Source organism: Mirounga angustirostris, unplaced genomic scaffold (genome assembly GCF_029215605.1).
Source record: "Mirounga angustirostris isolate CCGP_5_RB_7025 unplaced genomic scaffold, mMirAng1.0.hap1 SCAF_17, whole genome shotgun sequence".
NCBI classification, from domain to species: Eukaryota; Metazoa; Chordata; class Mammalia; order Carnivora; family Phocidae; genus Mirounga; species Mirounga angustirostris.
The window spans coordinates 31,811,794-31,839,601 of record NW_026991725.1 but is presented as its reverse complement, the minus strand read 5'-3'; the positions used below and the strand labels follow the sequence as shown (position 1 = coordinate 31,839,601).

General features: G+C 36.3%; 1 protein-coding gene across 10 annotated transcripts in view; it reads right to left on the bottom strand.

Moving 5' to 3' along the window:
* TANC2 (tetratricopeptide repeat, ankyrin repeat and coiled-coil containing 2) overlaps nt 1-27,808 on the bottom strand; it is a 361,538-nt gene that overhangs the window by 145,256 nt on the left and 188,474 nt on the right. For all 10 annotated transcript variants that reach the window (XR_010408383.1, XM_064582223.1, XM_064582220.1 and 7 more), the window contains one exon: nt 4,687-4,835. Coding sequence is in view for 9 of the 10 variants with exons in the window: in XM_064582223.1 (XP_064438293.1) it covers nt 4,687-4,835 (149 nt within the window). In the remaining variant the exon portion in view is untranslated. The remainder of the gene's footprint in view (nt 1-4,686; nt 4,836-27,808) is intronic.

The following is a 27,808-nucleotide window of genomic DNA, read 5'->3' as shown; positions in this document are numbered from 1 at the left end:
TAGGAAATGATTTTTGTTAGTCATACCATAAGCCCTCTGATCTATGCCATTTCTCTCTTCTACCTATATTTTTTCTCCAGAGGAGGGGGGAGTTTCAATTTCTTTGTAATCTCCTCTATTTTTATAAAATGATGCTGGCCTACCAAAGCAATGAGTTTTAACTGGGCATGTAGTAGAATCACCTATGAAATGTAAAAAAGCAAGCTCCCCAATGAAATTGACAGATACAGAGCCCCACACCCCAGACTTACTAAATCAGAATCCTCCCTAGTTAGAATCTAACATGGCAATTTTTAACCTCCTCACTCTCAGTTTAAAAAAATATGTGGGTAGATAAAATGAACTATACTAGGGTTTTTTTTTTTTTTTACATTAAATATATCTATAGTCATTCCATATTGAAAAAGTTCCATTTTAGTATGAATCTGAATCTATTACTTCCATAGCAACTCATTTCCATTTTTAGACAAGATTCTCAGTCTGTTCTTTGAGAAAGGAAACTGTATTATATACATAATACAGCCAATGTGGAGGTTAAGCCCAAAAGACACTATTCTTACTACAAGTTGTCTTCTACAAAATAAAGCTTATATCACAGAATGTATGCTTTAAAAGCTTTAACTGTAAAAGCAAAGCTTAAAGATCAAGCCGTTTAGAAAGCAGAAATTTGCTCATGGCTTATGAATTAAAAAGCAGGCCTCCTCTTTATTTAAGGAAGCTAGTTAATGAGATACAGAAATCTCTTCTAGGCACCAAAAGACATTAACCATTCTCCATGCTTTAAGCTAAAATGGACCTCTAATTAAACCACTCCGCTTATAAAATCTTTCGGTGGTTTTTCCATTGTGTTCTCTGGAAGGATCCCAATGGATCCTTCTTAAAGGCTCTTAAAGGTTCTACAATTATACAAGGTAAGAACCTGATGATGGAATTCCTAAAGTATATCCTACCACTCCAGAAATTACTGAGTGAAGAAAGTATAGTGGTTGGTTGAATATCACTTTCAGTACTTCATCTTTTGTAGAAAAAAGATACATGCTGACTTGCCTGTGCTGGATTCTGTCCTTTCTAGTATAATTCTGAGGATGCTATTACCCTCAGGCCTTCCTAAACAAAGCAATCTATCTTTGTTAGCATGCTGTTTAGCTCGGAAGAAAGTCACCAAATGAACATGACCTCCTAATTCTGAATAACCTTCCTAAGACTAGGAATTCCAATGATCAATTTAGTCACTTCCTTCTGTGGTTCCAAGATAGTTTCATGATATATTACATTCCCAGAAGGCAATCATTAATAATATTTTACATTTGTTCAATGCTTTACAGTTTAAAAAAATTTAATATTATTTCATTTACTCCTTTTCAACCAAGTATAAGGCAAAATGAGTATTATTTCCCCCATAGAGATGTGAATAAGAAACTGCCCTAAAGAATGAAAGCTATCAAATAATTGCCCCAAATCATAGTTCTTGCAATATATTTATATACTAATTATACTGCATAGTATTTTACACCTTTTATTTATATGGCATTTTACAGCTTACAAAGTAATTTCGTATTCGTGATTTACCTTGATCCTCACAACAATCCTGTCAGGTGTTATTATTTCATATTACACTGAAACACTATGGTGCAGCTGTTAAGAACAGAGGTTGTAAAAGCAGACTGTCTGGATTTGAATACTATTCCATCACTTTGTGGCACTGTGTTTCCACTTTTTTATCTGAAATCTGGAGTATCAATGGACCCTACCACACTGGGGTATAAGGAAGCTTAAGCAAAATAGTACAGATAAAACAATTAGTACAATGATTAGCATATAGGAAGCATTTCATAAATGTCAGATGTTATTACCTATGAAAAACCTAAAGCTCAGAGAGGTTAAGTGAATGTCCGAATTTACAAAGTCATAGGTGGTAGAGTTGGAAGTAGGGCACAGATTTTCTACTTCCTGGTTCAGGGACTTTTCTTTTTTCTTTCTTTCTTTTTTTTAATTGAAGTAGTTTAAGTTATACTCTGCTCACCACAAATGTAAGTGACTTTTCTATTATTAGAAACAACAGGATCCTTGGCAAATACTCATTATGTTCCTTGGTCATCACTAGAATAGTCACATTTTAACTTTACATGAATATCAAGAAATAAAAAGTAAAAAATAAAAATGGATGTTTTACTTATACCAATATCAAAAAGGCCCTCAGCATATATCATTCCCATTTTTTATTCACAGGGCATAGCATACCAACACAGTTACTGATTTAAAAAAAAAAACCCATCAATCCCTGCCATCATGAAGCTTACACTCTTGTATGAGATACAGACAAGAAAACAAAAACAAAAACCCACAACTAAATCTGGAGTGTAATAAATTAATGGTTAAGAGCTATAAAGGAAATAAAGCAGCAGGGTAAGGGGGTATAGAGGCGGGCAGGTGCTATTAGAAACAGCAGTTAAGGAAGGCTTCCCGGAAGAGGTAACATCTGAGCAGAGCACTGAATAAAGCGAATAAGTGTTATGCGGGAAGCGCTTTCCAGTACTAAAGGAATGTTCTGTGTCAGAGGAATGTCAGGAAGGCCAGTGTCGCTGTAGAGCCGCAGGTGAAAGGGAGGGGGGTAGGCAGTATAGGAGAGGTAGCAGCAAGGGGTCAGACCAGGCAGTGCCTTTCTGACCATGCTGAAGATTCTAGATTTAATTCTAAATGTGATGGGAAAACAGTGGAAGATCGAGAGCACAGAAGCAAAAAGATCGGATCCCCATTTTACAAGGATCACTCTGGTTACTGTGTGAACAGACTACAGAGGAGCAAGAGTGGAAGCAGAGACCTATTAGGAGGCTATTTATTCATTCAGTAAATATCTACTGAGCACCTACCAATGCTAGACCCTATTCTAGATGCAGAGGATACAGCAGTAACGAGAACAGGCAAAAGTTCCAGGCCTTACAGTCCAGTAACCATTGCAGTAGCCCGGGCAAGAGAGGACAGTGACATGGACTCAGGTGTAGCAGTGGAAGTAAAGAGAAGGAAGCAGATTCAGAATATATTTTGCAGACAAAGCCTATACGATTTGCTGGAAGAGTGAATGTGTAATCTGACAGAGAAAACTCAAGAATGGCTCCAACGCTTTTGTCCGAAGCATGAAGGTGACACAAACTACTCTGAGAGAAAACACTGCAGAAGGAACAGGTTCTGGGAAAAAAATGTAAGGCTTCAGTTTTCGACATGTTAGGTTTGAGCTGCATCTTGGACACACAGGTAGAAAAGGGAGTAGCTGGAAATATACTGGAGAATTCAGGGGAAAGTCAGGGCCAGAGGCAATTCAGGAGATCAGAGTATTAAAAAAAAAAAAAGAATGGAGGAGTTTTAATATGATTAGAATCTCCAGGCATCTGAATTTTATAAAAACTGCCCAAGTGATTATAATGTGCAGCCAGCAAAACCAATGACTGAGGGAATGAGGACGTAGAGAAGTCTCAGGAGAGAGCTCTAGAACACCTGAACATTATCCACATGATCTATAAATATATCCAAATAATCCTTGAAGACTCTATTATTTTATGACAAAACTAACATAGGATATAAAATCTTCACAAATATTTGTTAAGAATAGACAAGACGAATTCAAATTGTCATCTTCTAGAATAAAAGGATTCACTACAGGACATACATTTTAAAGATGAAGACCACACAAATGAATTTGAGTCTACTTCCTTTGCTACATTTAAACTAAAAAATAGCTAAAAGAAAAAAAAAATCTATGAAAGAAAATTTTTTTCAAATTGCTGATTATTTTTAAGTTTCTGACATGAATATTTAGATAATTAATTTTTCAGATTTTCACTTTTCTAATATATATATTCAAAACTAAAAATTTTGGGGGTGCCTGGGTGGCTCAGTTGGTTTAGCATCTGCCTTCGGCTCAGGTCATGATCCCGGGGTCCTGGGATCGAGCCCCACATCGGGCTCCCTGCTCCACAGGAAGCCTGCTTCCCATTCTCCCTGCTTGTGTTCCCTCTCCCACTGTGTCTCTGTCAAATAAATAAAATCTTTAAAAAAAACCCAAAAACTAAAAATTTTTGAGCACCTCTTTAAGTTTTATATACTACAAATACATACTATAAATTCTGTTATATTTCGTTCTTATTTCAGTTTAAAATATTATCTAATTTCTTGTGATTTCTTTTTTGACTGAAAGGCTATTTAGAAGTATATTAATAGCCAAACATTTGAGGGATTTTCTAAATTATCTTGTAGCTAACATTTTCAAGGTTATCATTTTGTAATTGATTAATTCTACTACGATCACAGTAATTGTAATCTGAAATTTACTGAGACCTGGTCAGCATATTGTCAATTTGGTAAATAATCCACATGTACCTGAGAACGATGTATATTCTATAATTTCTGGGTGCAGTGCCCATAAAAATGTCAATTCTGTTTCTTGGCTTATGCACTTATTTACTTCCTCATTCATTCCGTAAATGAATCAAAACTTTAAACCTAAGAATGAAACTAAAAGGTGTTTCATAAACTAAAGAAATACAGTGATGATGGAAAATTAAGCTATTATCTTCAGGCCTCAAAAGTTATTCAACAATTGGGATACGCACATACACACACCCTGCAACATTTTTCCTGGTATATAGGCTGATTTATTCCACGTTTCGCAGGTGACAGCAAGCAGTTTACCTGATTTTCATCCTGTACTTCCATGTTGTATTGGTCACCTGGCTGAACTTCCGTCACTTTCTCTCCAAGGAGGAAACCCAGACGAGTCATGAGTGTGTTTGCTGCTTCATCTACAGATGGAGGGGGACCAAGTTCCTGTTCAGCATCACCTGTAACAGGCAGACATTGAAACACATGAATCTTTCAAAATAAAATGGCCTTGTCCTGCAACTATTCTTACATTCCCTTCATTTTTGTTCTAAATCCAAAATTACCAGGTCCCTGCCTAGAAGCTGATTTTCCCACTTTTGCATATTATAATTGATATATCGTTTACTCGGATTATCCTCAACGTATCTACTTGAAACCTGGGTTTGAGAGAATGTTTGTAATTTACTGAATAGAAGATGTTTCCTATTTCTTTGGCAGTTAGGTTTCCAATTCAGTCCTAGTCTTGGGATGTGGCTCCTGCCACAATCCCCACCTTCATTCAGGTTCTTTTATCTTTTTCTTTTCTCTTATAGTTTGTGTAAATATTCTTTTTTCAAAAGATTAAAAAAAAATTTTTTTTTAAGATTTTATTTATTTATTTGACAGAGAGAGACACAGCGAGAGAAGGAACACAAGCAGGAGGAGTGGGAGAGGGAGAAGCAGGCTTCCCGCCAAGCAGGGAGCCCGATGCAGGGCTCGATCCCAGGACCCTGGGATCATGACCTGAGCCAAAGGTAGATGCTTAACAACTGAGCCACCCAGGCGCCCCTCTTTTTTCAAAAGATTTTGAAATTAGTTCTTATAAAAAAGTTTATAAAAAAGTTTCAAGAATAGTACAAAGAACATTTTTTTCCCTTAACCATTTGAAAGTATAAACATGATGTCCCATCATCCCCAGTTAGTATGAGTCCTATAAACAAGGACATTCTCATAATCACAGCAACAGCACAGACCTCAGGAAACTAACATTGGCATTATTATGATCGCACCCACAGATCCCATTTAAATTTTGTCCCAGTAACGTGCTTTCTAGCAAAAAGATCCATTTCAGGGTTAGGCAGTGCATTTCATTCTCAGTTCTCTCGTATCTCTTTTAATTTGGAACAGCTCATCAGTCTTTTCTTAACTTTCATGACCTTGACACTTCTGAAGATTATAGGCCAGTTGTTCTGCACAATGCCCCTCAATTCAAATTTATCTCCTGTTACCTTATGATTTGACTTAGGTTATGCATTTTTGGCAGAACTATCACAAAAGTGATGCTGTGTTAACTTAGATCACTTTGTTATAGTAGTGTTTGCTAGATTTTGCGGCTCTAAAATTACACTTTTTCTCTTTGTAATTAATAAGTATGTTGTGGAGGGACACTGGGTCTACGTAAATACATCCTACTTCTCAACAGATTTTTAAATTAAAAAAACGTTTGCAATAAAATATATATACCAAGATTTTCCATTTTAACCATTTTTACATGTACAATTCAGTGGCATTAAGTTCATTCACAGTGTTGTATGGCCACTGCCACTGTCCATTTCCAGAAATTTTTAATCTTCCCCCAAAGAAACTCTGTACCCATTAAATAAAAACTTCCCATTCCCCCCTCTTACTAGCCCCAGCTAATCTCTATCCTATTTTCTATCTCTATGAATTTGCCTATGCTCGGTACCATATAAGTGGAACCACACAATATTTGTCTTTTTATGTCTTGCCTATCTGACTTTGCATGTTTTCAAGGGTCATCCATGTTGTAGCATGTATCAGAATTTCATTCCTTTTTATGAATAAATAATATTCCATTGTATGTATATTGCCATAGTTTATTCAACTGATGCTGCAGACTTGGGGGTTGTTTCCATCTGTTGGATATTATGAATAATGATAGTATGGACACTGGTGTAAAAGTATCAGTCTGACTCCTCAATGAAATTTTGCCCACTGTCTTTTAGCATTCACTAATGTTTCTGGGTTGAACTAATTACGATCATGCCAAATAGTGATTTTTCTAAACACATCATTCTTTCTACAGCTTAGTTTCTTTTCCTTACCTATGTATCTGAACTCAGTGATTCCTGTATATTCAGTGAGTTGTAATCTGTTACTATCATTATTTATGTTGTTGTTTCAACTGTCCCAGATTTGGCCAGGTTAAGCCCTTTCAGTTTGGCTCTTGTAACCTTTTGACACACCTGTGTCATCTTCTGAGCACTTCTTTTCTTTGGGAAAGTAAGAGATGTTCCAGGCTCATCTTTTACATCCCCTGCCCTACTTGTAGAATCAGATGCTTTTCCAAGAAGCCCTGGTTCTTTTTAGTGGAGAAAGGCATTTAGAATATCAGGTATGCTCACTGCTTTTAGGATGCCACTGTCCTCCAGGTCCACTGGGACCGAGGTAGGCAGTATAATCATGCACATACATACATGTATATATACACACAACATTCACATATCCTTATATTCATTTTCATTTGTAAATCTGTACACAAACACACCCCCAAAAGTTCCTGGTGATGCTCTAATTCCAATTTAGTACCTAAGGTTAATTCTAGGTTTTATTTTTCCTCAACCTTTTTTTTCCCAAAGTTGTAAACTTGTTCTCCAACAGTGAGAAATCTCTCACTATCCTTAATCTGTTCCATCTTCAAATACAAATGTCTGCTGCTCACTGCCACCCTGCACACAAACACTCCACTCCCCCTGCTTGGGGTCCTACACCATGCCACATGGGCCCAACTAGCACTTCCCCCACAGTCAGGGTCATTTTTTATTTTTTATTTTTTTAAAGAGAGAGAGCGTGTGCATACGAGAGTGGGGGATAGGGACAGAGGGAGAGAGAATCTCAAGCAGACTCCCCATTGAGCACAGAGACTGATGCGGGGCTCAATCCCATGACCTGAGCTGAAATCAGAGTCAGATGCTTAACCGACTGAGCCACCTAGGTGCCCCCAGGGTCATTTTTTAAAAACTGATATATAATTCACATACCATAAACTCTATCCTCTTAAAGTGTATAATTCAGTGGCTTTTAGTCTGCTCATAAGGTTATGCAGCACCATCACTTTCTAATACCAGAATATTTTAATCACTCCAAAAAGAAACCCCATTTTTGCGCTGAAATATGCCCCCCCCCCCCCAATTTCTGATCGTTGGTATTCATTTTAATCCTCTGTCTCCAGACTGCTACATTCTTTTCATACAATTTGCTTTTTAGGTTCTTTTTCTATTTAGGCTATTTTTCAGTGGTCACCAACTTTAGGAATTATTCTTTTTCAAATTCACTAAGGGATGCTAAACAAAGTCAGTATTAGGTTTTTCCTTGGACTCACCATCAAGATAAATTTCTTTCCAAATAGAGAATTTATAATTGCTTCTTAGCCTTTGGCTAAGATCAAGTGCAAATAGAGAACAAAAAGGAGTCAGGGAACGTAGTAGTATGATCTACTCTAAATGTAATGTAGAAATAATTTATTTAAATTGCCTATTTATAGTAACTTGATTCATGGTCAACATTTTTTCAGATTTTGTTTTCATTCAGATACATTTAGTCTAACTTTATAAAAATCCACAGTGGCACAGATCCTACAGGACATTACAAAAATCTTTTTTTTGGAGAGAGACATGTCCTGTCAACGCAGTAAGCATTAGCTATAATATCATATGGTTTGATGTCAAAATATAATACCTTCTTAATTTTTTAGGATATTCAGTCTTAAACATTAAACCACTCCATGATGGCAAGAAAGTGTGATTTACATTGTTATTATTCAGTTTACATTTACATTTATATTATCTACTAAAGCTATAACCTAGGGGTCAGAGGAAGGGACTATATGTGTATTTTTGTATACTATTATTGAACTCAAGTGTCCCATCTGTGGAAAATCTATATAGAACTTTCATTGAATTTATGTCAGAGTAGAAAAACAGGCTCTATTTTCTCTTCCCTATGTCCTCTCCGAGAGTCAACAAAAATAGATTTCTCTGCCACAGAACAGATATAATAGAATCAATAGGGTTATTTTTTTTTAAGATTTTATTTTATTTGACAGAGAGAGAGACAGCGAGAGAGGGAACACAAGCAGGGGGAGTGGGAGAGGGAGAAGCAGGCTTCCTGCTGAGCAGAGAGCCTGATGTGGGGCTCGATCCCAGGACCCTGGGATCATGACCGAAGGCAGACGCTTAACGACTGAGCCACTCAGGCGCCCCAGTAGGGTTATTTTTATTCACAAATATTTTTTAAGTTTACATGGTCCTTGCTGCCCCCCACCCCAAGAATGAAAGCTTCTTATTCCTTAATAAAAAGGTAACTGCTATATTCAAATTGATGAATTACCCTTTTCCCCTTCTATAGATTAAACTAGCTAAGGTTTTCCAAATTCTTCTTAGCATAGATTCCTGACCTCTAGATATTCTGGGGCTCCATCTCATTTTCTTCTAGGAGGCTATTCTGATAATTATCAAGTATTTTCTATGTACTAGGTACTATGAGGATTTATATAACATGGAGGAGGTACAGTCATTGACTTTAAAAAGTTTATAATCTGTGGAAAATAAGACATTAGATTATACGATTCATTTATTTAACATATGGTGCTTACTATATACAAGTCATTGAACACTTTACAAAAATTAACTTACTTAGTCTTTATAACAACTTTATGAAATAGGTATCATTACACTCATTTTACAGATGAGAAAACTTAGGCACAAGCAATAAATGATAGAGCCAGGTTTAGAACCCAGGCTCCCTGCCTCCAGAATCAATGCTCCCAACTAGTATGTTACACGGCTCCCTCACTGGAAAGTAATGTTATAAACAGTGAGAATGTCTAAATAAGAGACAACTTATTAACAGGCATATTGCTTATATGCAATATTGTGATATAATGAGAAATACATATCTGGTCCTTGTTCCCAGTTGTTGGAACAGGGTTCCTAAACTCTTAGAATTTCCTGAGTGACTGGTGAGAGAAGCATCTTTTGTTTTTCATAAGCCCTTTTGAAGTGGCTCTTAGTGGGCCACTAAACAACTGTGGAGGCTAGTTACCAGAGAACCAACCATGTTATTAGAAGGTTGGAACTTTCACGCCCACTCCCCAACCTACAGGGAGGGGAAAAGGGGCTGAAGTTGAGTTAATCAGCCATGGTCAGTGATTAACCAATCATGCCTACATAGTGGAACTTCCATGAAAATACTTAACAATAAGGTTTGGAGAGTTTCTAGGTTGATGAACACATCCACATACTGGGAGGATGGTGTACCTAAACCCCACAAGGACCGAAGCTCCTGTGCTCAGGACTTTTGTGGACCACCCCTCATGTACCTCTTCATCTGACTGTTCATTTGTATCATTAAAGATATCCCTTATGAGGGGTGCCTGGGTGGCTCAGTTGGTAAAGCGTCTGACTATTGATCTCAGCTCAGGTCTTGATCTCAGGGTCATGAGTTCAAGCCCTGTGTTGGGCATGGAGCTTACTTAAAAAAAAAAAAAGATATCCCATATGAAAAACTGGTAATACTCAAGTGTATTCCTGGGTTCTGTGAGCCATTTTGTGATTTTGAGACTACCATACAGAAGGAATTATACTTGAGATTGGCTTTTAAAAAATTCAGCATAATGCTTTTAAGATCCATTCAAATTGTTGCCTGTTTCAATAGTTTGTTCCTTTTTCTTTTTTTTCTGAGTAGTAGTAATACATTGCACTGATGTACCACATTTTGTTTAACCATTCACCCACTGAAGGACATTTGGGTTGTTTTCAGTTTCTGGATATTCTGAATAAAGCTACTACAAACATTCATGTATAAGGTTTTGAGTGAACATAAGCTCTAGTAGATAGAGACCAGGAATTCTGCTAAACATACTACATTGTACAAGAGTGCTCCCCATAACGAAGATTCTCTAGCCTCAACAGTCAACAGTACTGAGGCTGAGAAACCCTGAAACACCTTACCCTTTAAAATTTGTCAAACTGGAACACTACATCAAGAACTAATGATGTAATGTATGGTGATTAACATAATAAAATAAAAAAACAAATTTGTCAAACTGGATGTACTCTCAACACAGAGTGTCTAATCTGTTATTTCTTTTTCTTTTTTTTTTTTTTGAGAGAGAGAGCACGTAAGAGTTGAGGGGGGAGGGGGGGAGAGAGAGAGAGAGAAAATGAGAGAGAGGGAAGAGAGAGAGAAAAAGAGAGAGAGAGAGGGAGAGAGCATGAGCAGGGGGAGAGGCAGAAGGAGAAGCAGACTCCCTGCTGAGCAGGGAGCCCTACAGACGGAGGGCTGGATCCCAGGACCCTGGGATCATGACCCGAGCCGAAGGCAGACACTCAACTGACTGAGCCACCCAGGTGCTCCCAATCTGTTACTTCTGAGGATTCCTAGAATTACATCAGTTTCTGGCTTACAATGAAGTTTTAGTTTGTTTCCTTCCTGAGTGTGGGATTTGTTTTCTGCACTACTAGATTCTAATCTTTTCAGTCTTCAACACATCTTGTTTTTACACAGGACTTACTGGGGATGCATTGTGTATGTGAAGGGTAGGGAAATATATCAAGAACAGAAAAACTTAAATAAAAATATATCCCAGATGATAACACAGATGATCTTTTATTAATTATAACAACAGCTAGCACATATGAAGATTAACTAGATGCCAGGTACTGTTTCTAAGTATTGTATAATACATACTAACTCATTTAATTATCATATCTGCCTTACGAGGGTAGGTACTCTTATCCCTGTTTTACAAATAGGAAGGGGAAGCATAGAAAGAATAAGTAACTTACCCAAATTCATATGGCTAGCGAGTGGCTGTCCAGGCAATCTGGATCTAGAACTCAAGCTCTTAACCCCAGGTTATACTGTCATCCTTGATTCCAGTCTCTTACCATGTTGCTGGAATCACTTCCTACCACCCCTCTACCCAGGGTACCTGCTCTCATAACTCTCAAAATTCCTCTTAAATCCTCATACCAAATATTTGCAGTTAAAATTCCTCTTGGGGCGCCTGGGTGGCTCCGTTGGGTAAGTGTCTGACTTCAGCTCAGGTCGTGATCTTGGGGTCCTGGGATCAAGCCATGTGGTGGGCTCCGTGCTCAGTGGGGAGTCTATCTACTTCTCCCTCTCCCTTTTTCTCTGCCCCCCTCCACCCCCACTTGTGCTCTCTCTCTCAAATAGATAAATAAAATCTTAAAAAAAAAGTTCCTCTTCGGAATTCTTAATCGCAAGAAACAAGCTGAGGGTTGCTGGAGTTGGGGGGTGGGGTGGGAGGGATGGGGTGACTGGGTGATAGACACTGGGGAGGGTAGGTGCTCTGGTAAGCGCTGTGAATTGTGCAAGACTGTTGAATCTCAGATCTGTACCTCTGAAACAAATAATGCAATATATGTTAAGAAAAAAAAAAAAAGAAGAAGAAGGTAGCAGGAGGGGAAGAATGAAGCGGGGGAAATCAGAGGGGTAGACGAACCATGAAAGATGATGGATTCTGAAAAACAAACTGAGGGTTCTAGAGGGGAGGGGGTGGGAGGATGGGTTAGCCTGGTGGTGGGTATTGAGGAGGGCACATTCTGCATGGAGCACTGGGTGTTATGCACAAACAATGAATCATGGAACACTACATCTAAAACTAATGATGTAATGTAGGGGATTAACATAAGAATAAAAAAAAAAAAGAAAAAAAGTTCCTCTTCTTCATACCAAATGTTTTACCCATCCTTTTGTCTCATCCATGACCACCCAGGCATTTTTATAACCAGACACACCAAATTAAGGTATATCTGTAAACAAAGATAGTACTTTCCTTGAGTGGAATTCTACTGCGACTTCTTTAATAGTGATGAATTTGGAATATGATAAACAAAATTAGATGATCACTGTAAGACTATTTTACACAAAATAAATCATACAAATTTCATACATTTTTCTGCTTATTAAAGCTATTTAAATTTTAAGCTCTTATTTTATTTGGCTATTTGGGGGGGACGTATTTATGCGTTAGGCTTTGCTCCCAGAACACTGAATAAAGAATACGGCACCATAAGAAATAAAAGATTATAAAATTTACACAGAAATGGAAAGGTTCAGGAATAGTAAAGAAACTTTGAAGAAGAATGACTTCTATTACTTAATATCAAGATTTAATATAATGCTAAAGCACTTAAGACAGAGTATGACTGACACAAAGCATAGATAAAAAGACCAATGGAACAGAATAAAGAATTGAGAAGCATATCTGTACATACATAATTCACCTTATTTAGGACAAGGGTGAGCCACCGCCATGTTTTAGTAACAGGATGGTATTGTCAATAACTGATGATGGGTCAATATGATATGAATTAAAATAAAACCTGTCCCCTACATCATACTATATATACAAAACTCAATTCCACACAGATTATAGACCCAAATATGAAAGGTGTTAAAACAATAAATTTTCTGAAAGATAAACTAATAGAATATCTGCATGACCTAGGACTAGGCAAAGACTTCTTAAACAGGACACAAAAGAAGACTGGTTTTTAGTGAAGTTTATTAATAAGAAAAACTTCTGTTCACCAAGGATACCACTAAGATGGTAGGAAGCCATATGGTAGGAAAAGATATCTCCAATTCATATATCCAACAAAGGGCTTATTTCTAGACTATATAGAGAATCCATACAAATCAATAAGAAAAATAAAGACAATTCTATCAAAAGATAAACAAAAAAATCTGTACAAGAATTTACAAGAGTATGTCCAAATGACCAATAAGCATACGAAAAGCTGTTCAACATTATTGGGCAATGGAGATGAAAATCAAAATCACAGTGAGATACCACTGCATATGTACAATGCAGAATAGCACACAAACAAACAAACGGACAACCCTGACAATACAGGGTAAAAAAATACTTAAATACTGCTGTGTTGGTAGGAATGCAAATTGGTAGCATTGAATTTGGGAAAAATTTTAAGCTGAACATACTGAAACTCTAGTATGTCCACTGCTAGGTATATACCAAAAGGAAAAGTATACATAGGTGCATCAAAATATATGTAACAAATATTCATATAAGAATTGTTCATAACAGCCAAAATAAAAAATGTCCATCAATAGTAAATACACAATGAAATACAACAGCAATAAAAGATAATCTCACAAATATACTATTGAACAAAAGAAGAGAGATTCAAAAGAATACATACTAAGTGATTTCATTTGTACAAAGTGTGAAAATGGGGAAAGGAAATAACAGAATGGCAGTCATAATAGTGGTTATAAGGTGGATAATGATGCGGGGGGAAGCATGAGGAAAATTTCCAAAGTGCTGGTAATGTTCTATATCTTGATTTAGGTAGTGGTTGGATGGATGTGTTTGCTTCAGAGAATTTCATCAAGACTACATAATTATGATTTGTGTGCCTTTCTGTATTTATAGTTTAATTTTTAAAAATTATAGAAAATGTATTAAGGACACACTGGGCTTGAGCATGAAACAATATTCACCGTATCTGTTTCTTCCTCCAAGAAAGAAGTCTAGAATTATGAAAAAAGAAACAATGCTACATGTAATTCAAAATTTAGTACAAAATTAAAAATTATTTGGCCACTCCTCTTGTACCAGTTAACAAATTAAAGCAGAGCAATGACATACAGATAGAGAGAAGCCAATGAATACAAAAAATATTTTATAAATAAAGGAAGTGCTGGAGACCACAGAGAAAGAAAACAAACTTGTCTTGGAAGGGTGGTGGCAGGAAAAGGAGGGAAGAGGGCTCTTGGAGGAGGTTATACTCAAAATTCTTATAATGGATGAGGTTGGTTTTGTAACAGTAGAGGTAGGGAAAAAGAGCTGAGGGAATGATTTTCAGATTCAAATTCCATATGATTTACCAGTTCAACACAAACATAAAGCTCTAAGTTCAAGACGGATTAAATGCAGCAAAATTTAATGTTGTTCTAAAAGAGTCTTTTAAATTTATTTCTAGAATATTGATATTGATAGTAGTACTAGTAGTAATAACAACAATAACTAATACTTATTGGGCTATTAGTGCCTCGTACTTTTCTAAGTGCTTTACATGTATTAAATCACTTAATCTTCACAATGTTCCCTACCCTACAGATAGTAAATGGGAGGCACATGGAGATTAAGTTCTTGCTTGCCCATGGCTACAGAGTTAGGTCAGTGACAGAGCTAATACTGAAGTCCAGGCTGTTTGGCTCCTGAGCCTATGTTCTCAGCCACCTCATTTTTTGCCAGGAAATATGTGATTGCTGAATACGAATTGTTTATATGGTTATTTTATTTACTTTTATCTTTTTTTTGAAGAGATTTTATTTATTTGCCAGAGAGAGACACAGTGAGAGAGGGAACACAAGCAGGGGTAGTGGGAGAGGGAGAAGCAGACTCCCCACTGCAGCAGAGAGTCCAATGAGGGACTCGATCCCAGGACCCTGGGATCATCATCTGAGCCAAAGGCAGACGCTTAACCGACTGAGCCATTCAGGAGCCCCTACTTTTATTTTTAACAGTATGCTGATGATAGACAATATAGGAAAGCATTCATTAACTCAATAAATATTTACTGAGTACTTTCTGTGTGTCCAGTACTGTGTCAAGTGTTACATACATATTTATGAAAAAGAGGCATAGCCCCTATTCTTAAGGAGGTTTATAGTCTTATAGGGGGGAAACAGAAAATCAATCAATTAAGTCATAGTAAACTGTGAGAAATACAATGCTGGCAAGAAATAGGATGCTGTAAAAAAGCAAGTGCTGAACATTTTGGTACTTATTTTCCTTGATGACACCAATTCTCCTTTCAGAGATGGTTTATACTTTATATTTGCAAAAGAAAAAAAAAAGTGTCCTCTATTTAAAAGTAGCCAAACCACAGAGGGATTAGACAATGACTAAAACTGTGTCAAGAAATGAATGTCTATGGGGTGATGGGTATTAAGGAGGGCATCTGTTGGGATGAACACTGGGTGTTGTATATACGCAACTAATGAATCATTGAACACTACAACAAAAACTAATGATGTACTATATGTTGGCTAACTGAACATAAAAAAAAAAGAAAGAAATGAATGTCTAATAGTTAATGCATCCAAACCCCTAATCTACATCCCGAACATGGCAGGCTACACAGAGTCTCAGTGTATAGACTCTCTTAATTCTCTGCATTCTCTTAGCATTTTCACATCGAGCTGTTTACATTTTCCTTTATGATCTGCTAATTATAAACCACTTGTTCTCATCTATTTCAAAACTCAGAAATTTGTACCACATTTAATCAAATAAAGAAACCCATTCTTTCTCTCTCACAGAGTTATAAAGCCTATGATTAGCTTGGCCCAAAGCAAACCTTGTTATATCTTCATTTCTTAGTTCTTAAATGATTACCTAAACTTTTTCCCTTTCTAATGAATATTGGAAAATGCGTGGCTGTTAAAATCAGGGCTGTTATTTGCCATAGTAAGCGCTGAAGCCGGCACAGGGGCTCTGACGCATCCCCCCCCAAAACTGAGCTCCAGTATTATATAGCTCCAGTTCCTCAAGCTTACGAACCCTTTGTAGTAAATTAGTGAAAAGATATATTCCTTGTAGAGAGAAATCTATGTCATTTACATATATTTATAACATAGTTTCATTGTGCCTTCCCCTGACTTTTTGGGTTCATTTCATTCATTCAACACACACTGAATGAACATCTACTATGTACTAGTCACTACATGAAGCACTTTGGATACAAATGTTAAGCATAAGGGAGAAAATGTATTAAATTCTCCAGATGGGTGTTTTTGATAATTTTAGTGTTTATTTTTTCTTGATTGGATACTTGAGAAGAAATGATTGAGGAATAATTATTTAAAAGCTTTCATTGGAAAAATGCCATGATGATTCACCTACAATTTAAATCTTTGTTTTCTCTAGGACAAACACCCTATCTTCTCTGTCATTATAAAAAATGTTACTTGGTTAGGGACCAGATAAGGCATTTGTTGTATTAGAGAACTCATTGTATAGAATTTTAACTAAGAAAAACAGCATCATTGTTCTGTTAAGATACAAGCAAACAGCATCCATATTTTATGCCCTTGACTGAAATGGAAGTTTTATTTGGACATATATGAATTCTAACCAAAGTTCTTTAAGACTTATAAATAGAAAAATTACTTATATAAAACAAATAATACCTTTAGATTTTAAGGGTAGCCTTCTATTCTAGAGTAGCCAAAGATGATTTACATGGATTAATATAAGGGTAAGTCTTCAATATATACACTAGTCATTTTGTGGTAAATACAAAAATGTATTGTGTGGCTTTTGAAATTTGATGTTTTAATAAAACATTAACCAGCAGATAAGAACATTTCTTTTAAATTGGTTTGCAACAGAGCCAAGCAATAGGAAGCCAGACTGTAGGAAGCTTATGTCTCATGATCCTCTTCAAACATGAAAAGAAATTCTCTAATCATTTTGCATGATGACTCCTATTCCCTATTTAATTTTTTTCCTGGCAACAACAGAAACATCAGTTTCATCTACTCACATTTATAACTGAACTTTTATGGCTACTGTAGAAGTTAAGATAAAAGCAGAAAACATCATAATGCTGAACTTACCTCAATGATCTATGAAATACATTTGAGATCTGTGGCTGGATAAAGTAGACATTTTCCTCTCCCAGCTAATGGTAACAGGTCAAATGAGGCCAGATGGAGCTCAGGAGCAGAAAGGCAAGTTTTTCCAATAATTCAGTATCAAGGGTCATATAACCACAATAGGCAAAACTTGCAAAATTTTGATGCAAAATACAAATCTGAGATTTAGTTTCCAAGTCCAAATAAGAGACAACTTGCTCAAAGAGATAGGCCATGAATCAACTCTAAAAGCCTGTTTGAAAAGGGAACTTCTTTATATTTCAAGTAATCACCTGGCTAATAATACCATTTCAACTTCTTATTATATAGCTCCTAGAACTTTAAGGAGACTGGTTTATTCAAAGAGGTAGTGTTCTAAGACTGTTTTAGTGTACAGTCTGTTCCCATTTAGCTTCATGGAGAGCACAGAATGAAAAATTAAGATGGTCTTTTTATACACTTTAGAATGTGTATGCAATCTCAAAATATAAATGCTAGAATTTCCCCCGCTGCCCCCAAAGGAAATGGTGGTGGCAGGGACCTTTCAGTAACTGGAGACCTTCTAGCTGATGACAACTAATACAAACTGGACAAAATGTACCTTAAAAATCTTTTTTAAAGCATTAAAAACCTAACAAGATGGTGATAAATCAAAAGAACAGGAAGAAGATTAAAATCCAGAATGGAGATCTCGCCCAGCACCAATGGCCACTTTAACGAGGGGCATTTGTTAACAGGGAAGAAATGACTGCACAGCTGAACTGTGCTTCTGTCTATCTCATAAGGTCAGGGGGAAAAATTGGAGCCTAGGATCTGCCAAGAGTGGGAATTCTAGTAAAGTAACCTACACTTTGGGCTGAAACCCTTAACTGTACCCTGGGGGTAAAGATAAACCAGAAATAAACCATGCCTTGCAATTCTGACTTATGTCATCTGATTAGCCTGGGAAACCACAAACTCTGAACTTGGATCAAACTGGTCCCAGGTGGCAGAAGCAAATACAAATCTTCTCTGGAGGAAAAAAAAAAATCATCATCCTATCTTCAGGTTATTTCTACAAATATTTTCAAATATTAAATCCAGCACACAAAAATAATTAGGGGTATGAAAAGACAAAAGAAATAGAAGAAATAATAAGCAAAAATAATAGTGGTAAAGGTGATGGGGTTACAGTACTATAGTTGATCTCTTAAGATAATTCTTAATATAATCCTGTAAAACTGTGGTAGAAAAGAGCTAGTGTTTATGGGATGATGATTGGTGGAGATGCAGGAAGGAGAGAGCGGTGGAAGAGCTACAAGAATGAGTCATCTGATGATCACAGCCCTGGAGATGGCAAATATTTCCCTAACACCACTAGAAGTTATTGATTGAGGAAAGTTTCCTTAGTTCTTTTCTTTTCAAAGTAACTTCACATTTCAACTATTCAATCATGAATATTTTCTCCTGGTACAGCTAACCACAGTAGCTAATAAAGGATCTAAATCAGGAACTCTTGATCTGAGGTCCTCTGCTACCTCCTCTTTTGGAAGTCTGTGAATCCCCTGAAATCTTATGTTTTAATAGGGAGAGAATAAAGGAAATTTTCATTCTTCTATCCTCCAGTGCTTCTTTGCACCTCCTAAAAAAAATAACAACTCCCAGTAACCCAGAGCAGAGATTGCAAGCTCAAATACCTTCAGGATACAAGCAGTTTTAATATGCCTGTCATGGCTGGGTTAATGGTAGTAGGAAATGATAAAAATGTATATTGAACTGCAAAGTGTACAGACAGCAAGAGGGCATTCTAATCCTAATTTTTAAAAATGTGCTTACCAAACAGGTTTTTTATTAACCGTCTAGAAAAATCTGTCTACCATTTTAAAGTTAAATGTAAGTTTGGAGGTTAAGATTGTAGTCTAAGATGTTTTCCATAGTTCTGAGAACTATCCCCCAATATGGTCCAGAGGACAGAAATGTAGGGAAGAATGGTCCCTCGAGATAGACGAGAAACCTAGATCCATGTTAGGCTATCAATGACACAGGTCACTGTCAATTCTCAACTGAGGAAAAAATTGCCTAAGTTGGGGCAGGTACATAAAAAAATCTAAGAAATCTTTAATTATAGGACCCTATCTCTTGAAAATGGAAGTGTCTGAATCTCTCCTACTTACCCTTCCTTCTCTTCCAAATTACTTTCTTCTTTAAATGAACTCACCTAGGGCCCAAGTTAAAGGATCAACTTTTAGGGAATCTCTCCAGTTACAGAGGTGTATTTAAGACACCTTGTTTGGGGTATGGAATGGAAGTTAGAAATAATGCAAATTCGTCAGACTACTCTAGTCTTTCTTATTAACTTTGGTTCGTTCAGACTAGCTTTCAGATAAAACTATTTACATAAGGCAACAAACCTAAATGTTTCATTAATTGTTTTTTGAAACACCAGACAATATGCAAAATTTGTGTGTAGGCGCAATTTTCTGGAGAGATTGTCCATAAATTTTATCAGCAATCATTTTGCAATATATACATATATGAAATCATGCATATTGCAGACCTTAAGCTTACACAATGTTGTACATCAATTATATCTCATAAATGGCCGAAGATTTTTTTTACAAATATGCTCCCTAAAAAACAGTAAGTAAATTTATCTAATCTTTAATAATCTTGTAGTCTTTTTACTAATAACTTAGACATAAATAAGTGGGCAAATAAGTCACCCACACATACAAACACATAGTTGTTCTCCCTTTTGCTATTTAGAAATTAAATTTTTAAAAGATTAGGGACTCTGCATTTTTTTTTTTAAGTGGGGCCGACACAGGGCCCGAACTCAACACCTGAAGATCAAGACCTGAACTAAGATCAAGAGTCAGACACCCAACTGACTGAGCCACCCAGGTGTCCTGGGACTCTGCATATTTTTTAACTCATTAGTTTGGCACTTAGCTAAGAAAACAGGCTTTTAAAATTCTAATAATCTTCTATCACAATGCCCTACTTCTGATTCTCTCCCATTGAAATAGGAATCACTGCAGAGACAGGATATATAGAAAGTACTCACTGCTGGCAACACTTAGAGTAGTGTTTCCTTGCCTATGTAATTGCCCCCAGTGTACAAGAAGTAGTATGTGCACAATGATGTATGGTGATGACTATTTGGCTGGGATAAAAAGCAGTATTTGACAAGCTCAAGAACCTTAAACGCTTCACTGAAATCTCTAAGACTGATGTTTCTCACTGAGTATTCCTTTGGGCTTTAAACTGAAGTTTCTAACGTCTGCTTTGAATAGACATACGTTTGAGATACAAATTATGGTAAAGAAGTGTTACTTCTGTAATGCAGTGTTCTCCATATTATTCCCCTATTGGCCTGGATTTCCTCATCCATAGCACAATTTATTCTAATGTGGAAAGCTAGGTAGGTATATACTGGTCACAGTAAGGAAAGTATTATCCTCAAAACTCACGTTTGTCTAAGTAACAAATTTACTCTCTGTTGACTTCCAAATCTGGGATTTATTTTAGAAACTGCCCACTAAAATAACATGATGAAATCACTCAGGCTTAAAGAGAAAAGCACCATTCTATAAAGAATTATTTCACTGTACTGGACTGGGAAATACCTCCAGATAGTTATAGGAAAAATAGAAGGGGAGGGGCGTCTGGCTGGTTCAATCGATGGAGCATGTGACTCTTGATCTCTGGGTTTTGAGTTCGAGCCCCACACTGGGGGTAGAGATTACTTAAATAAATATATCTTTTAAAAGTGGCAGGGAATTTTGAAAATAAGATGGGTAGGACAGCAGGAATTCTGGTGAACCAGCAGTTAAAACCTTTAAGAACAAGTGGTATGACCTCAGAGTCTAGAGAAGCTTCAACAAGGAAGGGTAGTGGTTGGTACATTTTTCTATTGGAATGCAAGGATGAGAAAGATATATGCTTCCAGACCAGGGGATGGCACATATCAAATATGTAGAAAAAACAAGAAAAATTCAGTGCTTCATTTAAACAACTTTCCTCAAAATTCCAATTTACTCCCTTGAGTGTGGATTGGATGTAGTGACTTGCTTCTAACAAACAGAATATGGCAAAAACTGATTATTTATTTAAATAATCTCTACACCCCACGTGGGGCTCAAATTCACAACCCCAAGATCAAGAGTCGCATGCTCTTCCAACTGAACTAGCCAGGCGCCCCGTTACTTTTGAGATTATACTATAAAAGACCGTCACTTTCATTTTGCTCGCACTCACTTTGCCTGCACTCACTTTGCCTCTTGCTTGCTTTCATGAAGCAAGCTGCCATGTTGTAAGGTGCCCTATGGAGAAATCCACATGGAAAGGAACTGAAGGTGGCCTCTGGCTAAAAAGCTAGTGAGGAACTAAGACCCTCAGTTCAACAACCCACAGGGAACCAAATCCTTCCAACAACTGTATACATAAACTTGAAAGAGGATCCCTCCGCAGTTGAGCCTTGAGATGATTATAGCCCAGGCTGTCAACTTGACTGCAGCTTATGTGCAACCCTGAGCCACAGAAAGAAGCTAAGCTGCATCAAAATTCCTTACCCACAGAAACTGTGAGATAATAAGTGCTGTTGTTTTAAGCTACTAAGTTTTATGGTACGTTTTATAGCAATAAATCACTAATACAGGATCTATTTTCAAGGGTACTCAGTGAAAATAAATAGAATTTAACCAACACTTCCCACAAGTCCTATAAGCGTAAATGTTATAATGCATAACTTCTAGATAAGGAAAAACACAAACAAAAAGACAAGGAAGATTTTAAGTGACTTAGAAATAAAGGATGGCACTGGCGACATCATACAGAATTCATAAATCTCGGGTTTGCTGGGTGTCAAAATACAAGTCAAGAATACCTTTCTGTCACTTCCTTCCTCCCACAGAATTTTTCACGGACATTGGGCTGCAGGAACTTATATACAGTTTAGGAAAAGAAAAATATAAAACTACATTTATTTTCAGAAATAAATTTATAATAATATATACATGTGAGACACAAGTTATTAGTCATAACAACTGATGTTCCAGATGCTGAGCTAAGTAAATTATGTATATTATCTTATTTAATCATCACAAACACCCTATGGAGTAGGCAATATTACTATCTTCATTTTACAAACGAGGAACAAGAGAATTAGAAAGATAAAGTAATAAAAGTTACACAGCTAATATGTGGCACAGCTAGAGTTGAATCCAAGCTTGTCTGATCCCTCAGCCTGAGTTATTTACCACTGTGGAAAACTGCCTCCATTAAAAAAATCAAAACCCAAAACCCACACAACTTAGCATCTATACATATACATAGATTGCTTATAAAAACAACCAATGACTACAGGTTACAGGTGTAATTTTATCCTCTGCAAAGCACTCTAAAAAGGATGACAGCCTTACCCACAGCATTCTTAAATAAAAGAGCTTAAAGGTTCTAAAACATTATAATAATTGTAGCTATGATTTATATAGCACTCTCGACTACATACATAATTGTTTTGATCATTTTACACATTTTAATACATCTTTGCAGTGTTCCTATGGTGTAGGTAATATTATAATCTCCATTTTACAGATAAGGAAATTAATTTCTTACGGTTGTTATTTGCTCAAGGTCACACAAGTAGTGACAGAACTAATATTTGAACACAGGCACTCTGGCTCCAAGGTCTGTAGTCTACACTAGTGCATTTTACTCTAAATCGGTGCATTTTACTGCCTCAAAAACCGTAAGTTAAAATGCTTTTCAGTTAATGGAAAAACTGTTCTTTTTGATATCTAATTTATGGATCTAGGCACCACATTCATAGGTCAAGTCTTTAGAATTTGTGATGCAAAACATCTTGAGAAAAGTTAATCCAAAAGTTTGTGGGATGAGACTATCTTTTAAATAATGATAAGATGTAAATCAGGAAAACAACTAAAAATGATCAAAATGAAACATTTTATTCAACAAAGCATCTGTGCACTGAAATAACTTTCTAACATGTTAAGAACTTACTAGTGGATAAGGAAGTGTGGGCAAGAAAAGCTATTCATATTCATATTCTAGTTCTCTGGCATGCTTATTTTCATAACCAGTAACCAGGCACACAGGCAGTGTCTCTCATACTTAAAATACACCGAAATATGTTCAGTTTATCTCTCTGCTTCTGAGCTCTCCTTTCTTTGCTGACTTTCACATTGTGATTACAGCAGCACTTTCAGTTATTCCCTTCATTCCATTTACAAGTCTGTCCACTATCCACATATATATAAAATATACATTTATATATATATATATATATATTTGTTCTAATAGCTATACCATTAACAGCTTCTGTTTCATTTCAATCTTTACAAAAGTATTTCTTTTCTCCTTTATTGGAGGTGCGTAAAGTATGTGTCACAGACTGCTTTGGAAGCCTGTTACAGAAAGCAGCACACATGTATGTGGGCACCTGGGTGGCTCAGGTGGTGAAGCGTCTGCCTTCAGCTCAGGTCATGATCCCAGGGTCCTGGGATCGAGTCCTGCACTGGGCTCCCGGCTCAGCAGGAAGCCTGATTCTCCCTCTGCCCCTCCCCACCTTGTGCTCACTCTCTCTTGGAAAAATAAATAAATAAAATCTAAAAAAAGAAAGAAGCATACATGTACATTACAGAATCATGTTTGTATATAATAAGGAGTTTAGAGCACCCCTAAAGCTCAGCAATTTAAGTCATGTTAAAAACCCTGCTTTACACTTACTGTGTTTACAACATAGTAGACATAGGGAATACAAACACAACATAGCAGAAGATGTGAATTACAAGAAAAGGCTCCTGGTATTTACATGCCAATCAAAAAATCATACAGAGGGTTTTAAAATATAATCTTAAGTATAAAATTCATTGCAAAACAAAGGAAGCACACCTAACTAACAAAGATAACATTTGATAATGTTTTCAGAAAGAAAAATGGAAAGAAAAAGATGAGAAAACAAATCGCCCTTTTCTTTTAAATAGAATGACCACAACTATATAGGAGTTGGGAAAAGAGGTTCAAGGAATTACTCACTTTTTATAAAACACTGATCTACAGTAGCTTGTACTTGTCCAACGGAATGTACAATGCTGATAAGAAATCCAGAGGAAAAATCTTTTATGAATTTAAAATATATATAAATATGAGTATGTACCAAATAACTATCATAAAACTCTCCCATTCTTGAGTTTCAAATACATCCTAATCTTGTCACCTTAAATAACACTGTCCTTTGAAGGACAGTGCCATTTTTAAAGAGATTTAAAAGATCTATTATAAAAAGATTAATCTCAAATTTCTCTGAAAATATTCGGTGTGGATAAAAGCCTGTCTCTTTTTAGAACACCAGTCTGGACTTTGGCCCTTAACCTTGCACATGTAGTCAAAAGTCCTATAAAACTGCTGAGTTGGCCTGCCATTTGTGTCAAGATTCATTTCTTGACGAAGTTGAAATGATGTGTTATTGTGTTATTACAACATCCAATAAAAAAAACCCCTAAGAAACAAAAGTATAAATAAAGAGTATCACCATCCTTTAGTGGCATCTGATTAAAAATTTAAAAATTTCAGTACAAGGTCATTGTAGAAATTTTAGAAAATGAACAAAGTGTAATGATGATGATGAACAACAACAGGAAAGGTGTTCTTATGTTTATTTTCCCGAAGCATTTGGCATATATGTTATTTTACTTAACAACCCTATGAGATAAACCTATCATAAAAGACCTATTTTTATCAAAGGTTACAAAGAATTCAAGGTTATGAAAGTTAACACACAGTTACAACTAGTAGGTGACAGTCAGAAATTAAACCCAGATCTAACTCTAGAACTTGAGCTCTCCTTCACTAATGTATGCTGCCCAAGAAAGAAAATTAAAACCACCTGTAATCCTACCAACCAGCTACAACCACTGCTAACATGAGCATTATCTCACCAATCCCACTCTCTCCTGACTTCCCAACCAATCCCAATTCTCTCTCTCATTAGGCAACCAATGTTTTCCCTATGAATATATATATTTATATATCTATACAAATACTTATTTAATATGTTAAATTACAGAAATAACATCATGGTATATACCATGTTGCTGTGACAGGAAACAGGCGAAGAGACATTAAATCACATGTTTAGGACATGACTAGTAGTGGGGAAATCAGAACTGAAACACAAGATACATTTAACTAAAAATTGCCCTAGGGGAACCTGGGTGGCTCAGTCAGTTAAGCATCCCACTCTTGATTTTGCCTGCCTCAGGTCATGATCTCAGGGTTGTGAGACTGAGCCTCGAGTTGGGCTCCACGCTAGGTGTGGAACCTTCTTAAGATTCTCCCTCTCCATCTGCCCCTCCCCTCCCCGCTCCATCTCTAAAATAAATAAATAATAAAAAAATAAAATAAAATAAAAATGACCCTAAACCTTTACATCTTCCCCCATCCCTGATTATTTAGAAAACACTTTAACACCCTGCAATATACTTTGGGATTATCACAAGAATAACAAAATTAGCTAACATTTATAAGCATTTACGATGAATCAAGCTTTCTGCTAAGTGCTTTATATTTATTAATCTGATTTAAGATTACTGTTCCTATTTTTACAGATGAGGAAACTGAAACTCAGAAAGGTTAAGTGACTTGCCTAAAACCACACAGCTAATAAATAATGCCATAAGCAGGAAAGTTAGAGTGTAGGATGAATCAATCAGTTTCTCTTACCTTGGGAATTGCTTTTATTGAAATCACTGATATCAGTTGGGTATCCTAAAAATAGATTACAGCCCAGTCTCATACATAAAAACTGAATTTTCTGCTTTTTAATTTAAGGGTAGTTAAGGGGTGTTTATGGAATTTAAACAGTACCAGAATTGTGGGCAATCTATTCCTGGATTACATAATGTCCACTTCAAGAGTTCAACAATAAATTCTGCTTGTGACCCATCCAAATCACTTAAATTCTCTAGGTCTTAATTTCCCTACTGTAAGACAATTATCAAACACAATTCACTTAACATCCCCTACGCTCTGGTAGGTCAGTTATGTAAAATCATCAATCATGTCCCATGGTTTTAAGTACAGAACCAAACCATACTGTTCACTTGTGTTTTTCTCATATTTTCCGCATACAACAAGTCTGATTTGAGGAATGATAAAATGTAAGTTAGGTATTTTAGAATCTAATGCTATGTAGACTGAATTCCTTAATTTATTAGACAAATATTCTGGATCAACAGCTATATCTCAGCATAGCTTTCCCTAGACTTTGCAGACCAAGTATCAATGACTTGTTCTGGTTTGATTCACAATTTCCTTTTATATGTAGGACAATACTGAAAACTAGACACAGGTACACAGATACCAGGAACAAAAGGACCAACCAGAAAAAGACATGTCCATTTCTTAGACACAAAAGCTTTATTCTTCCAACCTAAAGTACAGGCATCAAAAGGTTTAAGTTTAGATAATACAGAAACAACATCCTCAGAAGTCAAGAGCAGAATGACTTTCCAGAATTGTTCATTGGACCGCTTGTAAGCAGCCTGGAGCAGTCCTGTAACCCAGCTGTTCCTCAAAGTGTAGAACCTCAACCAGCAGCTTCAGCGCCACCTGGGAATTCGTCAGAAAAGCAAATTCTCAACCTAACCCAGGTTTACAGAATCAGAAATTCTGAGGTGGGCCCAGCAATTTGCATTTAAACAAGTCTTCCTGGTAATTCTGAAGCATGCCAAAATCTGAAAGCCACTGCTCCAGCCTTTGATTTATGACTGTTGTCTCTGTGAGATATATATACTATTTTCCTAAATTTGCATGTGATAATGAATAAAGCAGGTGGACAAGAAGAGAAACAGCTTTAACTGAGTTACTATATAAGTATACAATAAAACACGATCACTGTTCTGTTAGTGTATCCTATGTAAGAGACATTCAAAAGGAACGGATTATTTGTTCGCTTTGTGAGTACACTGAATTCATCTGTTCATTGTTAAGTTTTGGTACTATGTAGAAGATAACAGCTTCAACCTTCAGGTCACTAATCTTATCTCAGTAGAAACCTATTTTCGGAGAGTTTAATAACTTCATTATAAAAGAGTATAAAACACTAAGAAGTTTCTGTGCATTAAATCTGTTCAGATAAGAAAAGGAAAGACTGAGGAGCGTGGCAATTAACATTCTGGCAACATGTTTTAGTTTTTTCCTGGCTTTCTGAAAGTTTCAACTGAGGTTTAGTTTGGTTCAATTCCAATTCAGCAAAGATTCATATTTGTGGGAAATATACATAAAAAATAACATGGATAAGATTTTTCATAGGGATTCAGCACTGGCATTCCAACAAAAAGCAGCTACCTTGCTTCTTGACAATAACAATGGCTAGATTAGATTAAAGATGTCAGATGGACAATCAGGAAGTGAAAGATTAGTCTCCCTGACAGTCATTCTGACTTGCAAATCTGGAAAAGAAAAGGCCTCCAACAGAGTTTCTTTCCCAAAACTCAATGCAGGAATAGGGAAT